We start from the raw sequence: 7120 nt of genomic DNA, 5'->3' as shown, positions 1-7120 counted from the left end.
GTTTAGCAATTGCAGTTCAAATTCGCATTTTGCAGCGATTTCAGAAAATCAGTATCTTAATTTCAAGGAGAAAAAATTACTTATATATACCAACTACACGCTTCCATAACCTCCATTCTAGTTCTAATTCTTGTTAGCATCTTTATATGCATTTCAACGCCATATACCAACAACTACCCAGATAGTACCATATTTAACATGATGATATATTCTGCAGCAATTGGTATACTCCTGGCATGTTAAAACCAAACTGTTCAACATAACCTGTATCATTCCACAACAATCAGCATGCCAACCTCGGTTAGCATCATCACATCCATCTTCTCTTGTCATCCACTACATGTTGCTTCGAGTTGGATGCTTATATTCTGAATACACCATTCCACTTTCGCAAAATCATTGAGATCTTTCGTATAGCTAAATGGAACCCTATTTAGCTATACCAAGTAACTAATATGCTGATTTCAACCATTTTAGATGGACAAAAGCTGGATGAACTTGCCTAATAGACTTCGATCGCCTGCATATGCCGAGGGGGTTAACACTTTCCTCAACCTAGCACGAAACCATTCTCGAGGAAGTGATCGCATTCGATGTCCATGTCGTGCATGCTGTAATACTCTCTTCTTGCCTATATTTGATGTGGAGACTCACTTGTTCATGAAAGGGATCAACCCAAATTATACCCAGTGGATCTTTCATGGGGAGGAGGAAACACAAAGTTTCAATGATGACGACGACGATAGTGTTGCTGATTCTTCCAATGAATACATTGATGACATGGATCATATGTTAGATGACATTCGGGCAGGCACATTTGTGGACCACGCCCAAGATCATAATAATCCATTGCCAACTGCTGCGTCAATACCAGATCCCTTCCCAAGTTCATCTTTTGAGCAGCTACTAGAGGATGCCCGACGTCCACTTTTTCCTGGCTGTACAAAATTCTCAAAACTGTCATTCATTGTGAAGTTGTTACACATTAAGACACTTGGTGGGTGGTCAATAAAGTCGTTTGATATGCTACTTAATTTGTTGCGGACTGCCTTTCCTGATGCTGAATTGCCACATTCATATGAGGAGTCAAGGTCATTGGAGCGGGGTTTGGGTATGAATTATCACAAAATTCATGCATGTCCCAATGACTGCATCTTATTCTGGAAGGAAAATGCTGATCTTAATGAATGTCCTACCTGTAAGGCTTCAAGGTGGGTGCCTAATACACACAAGGCTCGTCCTATCCCTCAAAAAGTGTTGAGGCATTTTCCTTTGAAGCCAAGATTGCAACGTCTTTTCATGACTGCAAATATAGCACGTGATATGAGGTGGCATAAAGAGCAACGGCCAACCGATGATGGGGAAAGTATGAGACATCCTGCAGACGCAGAGTCCTGGAAGAGATTTGATGAAGATTATAGTTGGTTCGCACAGGATGCTCGCAACGTTCGGCTTGGTCTCGCAAGTGACGGTTTCAATCCTTTCAACAATATGGCTAAACCGTATAGCATTTGGCCGGTAATCCTGGTACCGTATAACTTGCCGCCGTGGTTGTGCATGAAGGACCAATTCTTCATGACATCCCTCATTATTCCTGGACCAAAATCTGCAGGTAATGACATTGATGTTTACTTGCAACCGTTAGTCGACGAACTGCTTGAATTTTGGGAACAAGGGGTACCTACGTATGATGCCTCCACCAAGGAAACCTTCATGTTGCACGCTGCTTTAATGTGGACAATCAATGACTTTCCAGCCTATGGAATTCTTTCTGGTTGGTCAACAAAAGGAAGATTGGCTTGTCCTGCTTGTAATGAGGGCACAGACGCCAATTGGTTGAAGTATGGCAGAAAACATTGTTATATGGGACATCGTCGTTTCTTGCCGCCCGATCACATGTGGCGAAAGAGAAAAAATGACTTCAATGGTAAAGAAGATCATCGCATGCCACCAAGGGTTTTAGAAGGATCAGATATTGAAGCTCAACTGTTGATGCTTGGGGATGTGCAATTCGGTAAATCTCATCGAAAGAGAAAACGAACTGTTGAGGAGTTGAACTGGACAAAATATAGCATATTCTTCAGGCTACCGTATTGGGTAACCCTACGTCTTCGACATAATCTAGATGTCATGCATATTGAAAAGAATATATTCGATAACATATTGAGCACTTTAATGAACATTCCTGGTAAAACTAAAGATAATATCAATTCTCGACGTGACCTGGAGATTTTTGGATTCAGAAAAGAATTACATTTGAAGTATGACGGTGAACGTGTTACAATGCCACACTCAATGTATACATTACACGGTGAGGAAAGGAAGAAGTTTTGTGAATGGCTGGCCGATGTGAAATTTCCAGATGGATTCGCTTCGAACATCTCGCATTGTGTTTCTGTACGAGATTGCCGAATCTCAGGGTTGAAAAGCCATGACTGCCATGTTTTCATGCAAAGACTACTTCCTATTGCTGTTGGGGGGTTTTTACGACCTGATATTGGATTGGCCTTGACTGAACTGTGCACTTTCTTCAAGGGGTTGTGTGCCCGAACCCTGGATGTTAACCAAATATCACAGTTTCAAACTGATATTGCCACAATTCTATGCAAATTAGAGATGATATTTCCCCCATCTTTTTTCGATGTCATGGTCCACCTAGCTGTGCATTTACCCCGTGAGGCCATACTTGGTGGTCCAGTACAATATAGGTGGATGTATCCATTTGAGAGATATCTCGGCAAGTTCAAGCGGTATGTTAAGAATAAAGCCCGACCAGAAGGCTCAATAGCTGAAGCCTACATTCACATTGAATGCCTAACATTTTGCTCATTGTATCTCCAAGATGTTGAGACGAAATTTACTCGAGTTGATCGCAACATTGATGGTGAAGCTGAGAGTATAGATGGATTCAAAATTTTCAACCAGAAAGTTCGTCCGATTGGTACCGCTTCCAACAGGCAATTATCAGATAAACTCCTAACTGAAGCAACCTGGTACGTCCTCAACAACTGCGCTGAGATTGGACCTTACCTAGAGTAAGCATTAATAATCCCTCAAGTTTAAAAAATATTAATTTCAGCTTTTTGGAGACAATCCTACATATCTAAATGAAAATGATGATAATCATTTGGCTTCTACAAATGCAGGGAGCATTACGAGAAATGTAGGGTGCACAACCCAAATTCTATCGATCGAACACATCATACTGAATTTCCAACTTGGTTGAAGAAACGTGTAAGTTAGCTTCCTCCCTATCTATTTAGATGAACCAGACCCTTTAGGCTTGGCCTTGAAAAATCTATAACTGAGGCGCTAACAAAATATTGATGTAGGTTCAAGACCAGCGTATCACCAACCCACTTGATGTGGTCGATGATCTATATGCATTAGTTTGTGGTCCTGAACGGTGGGTTGCATCCTATACTGCGTGCATAATAAATGGCAAAAGGTTCCATACTAAACAACGTGAACTTCGGCGCCGTACACAGAACAGCGGGGTGTTGGTAACTGGGGATGAAAATACTAATAATGTAGACTTCTACGGTGTTATTAATGAGATCGTGGAGTTACACTACATGGGTTGGCGTCGGGTGTACTTATTTATGTGTGATTGGTTTGACGTTGGTGATCCAAGACGAGGGGTACGAGTTGATAACCATATGACCAGTATCAACATGGATAGGATTTGGTATAAGGATGAACCATTTGTGTTGGCATGCCAGGCTTCCCAGTGTTTTTACATCAAAGATATAAGGGCTAAAGGGAGATGGTTTGTGGTGCAGAAGTACACAAACAGGAATGTATATGACATTCCGTCGGTGCCAAGAGTGTTAGAAGACCTTGATGGCTCAACAAGTGATGATGATGCATATCAAGAAACTGAGGAGTCATATGATTATGCACCACTGCAGTGCGATGCATGTCCAGTGACAACTCCACTTAATAGGGATGATTTAGAACCTATCTTGATTGAGGCACAAGATGTGACAAGTTCGGTTGGTCAGAAGGTGGGTTCGGAAGACTTTATTGACGATGATATGATTGATTCTGGTTCGGGAGATGCTTCTGGTGATGGGGAATATTCAGATGAGGAGGACTTTTCCACAGACGACGAGTCTCTATCAGCATAGGCAACTGGGTAGAATTGTTGATGCACTTTTGATATTTGAGTTTACCTTTTTTGTAATGTGTATATGGACAATATGTACTTTCTAGATATATATGTATGCTTCTTTCAACTCCAACTAGAATGATCCGACATTGTTATGAGTTGTTCATTTGGGTCAAGTAAGATGATTACATTTCATATTCAGTAGTTTGAAAAATCATTTACTTCGGAATGACTACATTATGATCATAGGTGTAATGATGTTTCTTACTTGCTTGGCTTTTTGGTCATTCAAGTTGATGCAAATCATGCACCGTTTGGCATGATTAATGCATGTATACTTTGTAGTGCAAAATGAAGTAGCATTGATTACTTCCCATCTTTGTCATTTCCTTGATCTCTAGTGCATACAACCATATATATGACATGGTGAACATGCTTGTCCGATGTTTAATTGATTGAAACATGTGCCAACTCCAACTCCTATTGCTAAATTAATTAAAAACTTTTATTTTAAGACATCCTGTATATATATAACATGTTTTTAATTGACCATGTGGGCTTATTGTTGTTCTTTGGCTAGTAACCAGGTCTTAACCAAATTGCACAGGGGGACGCCAATTTGAAGTTTGTCTATTGCCAACTTTAGATAGCAAGAAATGAGGATCAACCCCGGAGGTAAATAAGTTTGTCTATAGGAATTTCTTTTAGTTGGTAATGCGGGCACTTTTCCAATAATGTTATAATACAACCCCTATGGATTGCTATATACGTGTACAAGTGTGGTAAAATATAGTAATACACTTGCAGTTGATATTAGTCGCATTAAAACTGGTTTATAGACTGCTTTTTCATTTAATGTGGATCCCACTCAACTACTCATTGGTTGGAATCACTTCTGACTTGTGAATGGGGTTTTGTATATATTTGCAGATGACACGATTGGAGAAAGTTCCCGAGGAAGAGGGGCTGGACGACGTGGAAGAGGCCGTCGATTTGTACCCTACTCAACCAGAGCACGCCGACCACGAGGAGTTCGTATTAGTTCATACCACAGCCCTGCAAATGAAGATAATGAGTCAGGCTCGGATGACTCAACTCAGCCTCCCAGTCATCCATGGGAGCCTCCATGTCCCATTCCGATGCCCCCACCCGAGCCTGATAGAGAACCCTCACCCGTAAGAGAGCCTCAACCTACCGGGGAGAACATTGTTACTGTTGTCCCCCCACCTAACAGAGAAAATATGGGTACGGTTGTCACCCCACCAAACGGAGATAATATCGGTACGGTTGTCATTTCTTTACCCGAGAAATATAGGCAAGAAAGATGATTTCTTAAGACGGATAGTTTCTTTTTGTTATCTTTGTAATACAGACGCAACTGCCCCCACAATGACTGAAACAAACCAGGAGCAGCCCAAACGGAAACGTGGGCCAGCTAAGTGTATTGCGTTCGAAATGTTGAGACGGCAAGGGAAAGTTTTGTTGAAGATTAATGATGGCGAAACAGCACCATGCTGTATGAACTCTTCCATGTTCACAGCACGGCTAACGCAAATTGTAAAACAACACTGCGATATGAGCTATGCGAGATGGACTGATGTGCCACAGGCACTCAAGGATGAGTTGGTCGACCGTGTGAGAGTAAGATATGTGCTTTTCATTTTGACTGATTGGGGTGGGCGTACAAAAGAGAATAACATGTTAACATGATGATCATCAATGTAGGCTGACTTCGTTTTGGATTGGGATCGGGAGAATCATAGGTTGACCGTCTTGAAGCAGCTGCGAAAGAGGTTCAATGCATTTCATCACCAATTACACAAAAAATATGAATCTTATGAAAGCCACGAAGAGGCATTGGCCACTGGATGTTCAATGGTTGACTTGAACGTTTGGGTTACCTTGTGTCGGAGGTGGGGAAGCGACGAATTCAAGGTATGTATTGGTTATTGAAAATCTGCAATTTCAGAATTTAACAAGGGCAAGTTTTTCATGTCTGTTTATTATGTGGTTTGGGTAAGCTGACATTGGGTATACAATGGCAGAAAATGGCTCGGCAAAATCGGGAGAATAGAAAGGCGTTATATGTCAACCACACAGCTGGCCGGAAATCCTTTGTAAGGATCTTGGAGGAGAAGGTATGTAAATTCAACTGATTTTAGTCTAGTATGATGCCACAACCCATTGTCTTGCTGATCATTTCTATCACAAACCTATTGATGCATTCCTCACTAGTCTACGAATTACAATAATTCTGGGCAAATAATGTATTTAACATACGATTGTCTGTATTGGTTTATATAACAAGGTTTATATAGAATGATCGAATTAGTTTATAGGGTGAGGGCATGGGAGTGGCATAGTCCTAATAAGTAATTTTTGTTAAGGGATTTATTGCCTATAATTGCATTGTGACTATAAGGAACCAGAAATGTAGGGTGGCCTTGTGTTCTTGTCTCTTGTGTATTGATTTGATGTGTTTGTGTGGTTGACGGCTAGCATATACCTGACATCCTTACAATATGTGCATATCTTTCCCAAAAACAATATTTTGATCTTACATGAACATATACCTGACATCCTTACACACTTGTAGCGGGCTGCAAATGCGGATTTGGTGGAGTTCTATAAAGAGACTCATTTCTCAAAGAAGACCGGGAAATTTGTCACATCAGCAACTGAAGCCACTTATGTGAGTATGATTTCACAGTTAGGTTATATATTGTGTTTCAATGGATAGTTACCAGCTTTTGCTTTTGAATGGGGGTTTTTCATGTCACTACACGACTTAACATTTACAATAATTTATAAAATTTTCACATGCAGAAGGAGATGGTTGAGAAGCTGGATGGTCTCGAGCCTGAGCAACGCACCAATGAGGCAGCAGCAAGTGTATTTAGGGAGGTCCTTGGCTCTAGACCTGGATATTCAAGGGGGCTAGGAGAGATGGTCATCCCGGAGTCGACAAGACAGCGAGACAGGGAGAGAGAAAAAGAGTACCTTGCAATG

The 7120-nt window shown here is 41.1% G+C and overlaps 1 protein-coding gene and 1 long non-coding RNA gene across 2 annotated transcripts; both read left to right on the top strand.

The window, feature by feature from the left end:
- The first annotated feature begins 477 nt into the window (after positions 1-477).
- Positions 478-4130, top strand: LOC122276937. Its single transcript, XM_043086824.1, has 5 exons — positions 478-1091; positions 1212-2689; positions 2843-3035; positions 3147-3234; positions 3333-4130. Exons 1-5 carry the CDS (start codon positions 478-480, stop codon positions 4128-4130), a joined length of 3171 nt encoding a protein of 1056 aa, XP_042942758.1.
- Positions 4131-5864: 1734 nt separating this feature from the next.
- Positions 5865-6750, top strand: LOC122275741. Its single transcript, XR_006228690.1, has 3 exons — positions 5865-6046; positions 6157-6249; positions 6708-6750. It is a non-coding gene; the product is annotated as an uncharacterized LOC122275741 (long non-coding RNA).
- Positions 6751-7120: the final 370 nt, after the last annotated feature.

The sequence above is a fragment of the Carya illinoinensis genome, chromosome 9 (assembly GCF_018687715.1).
Source record: "Carya illinoinensis cultivar Pawnee chromosome 9, C.illinoinensisPawnee_v1, whole genome shotgun sequence".
Lineage (NCBI taxonomy): Eukaryota > Viridiplantae > Streptophyta > Magnoliopsida > Fagales > Juglandaceae > Carya > Carya illinoinensis.
Note: the sequence above shows the minus strand (reverse complement) of the source record. Positions and strands in the feature narration are given on the sequence as shown.

Coding starts and splice junctions, on each gene's coding strand:
- LOC122276937 (XM_043086824.1), top strand. CDS start 478: ATGGACAAAAGCTGGATGAACTTGCCTAATAGACTTCGATCGCCTGCA. Junction 1,092..1,211: donor CATTCATATGAGGAGTCAAG/GTCATTGGAGCG, acceptor TAAGGCTTCAAG/GTGGGTGCCTAATACACACA. Junction 3,235..3,332: donor CAACTTGGTTGAAGAAACGT/GTAAGTTAGCTT, acceptor ATATTGATGTAG/GTTCAAGACCAGCGTATCAC.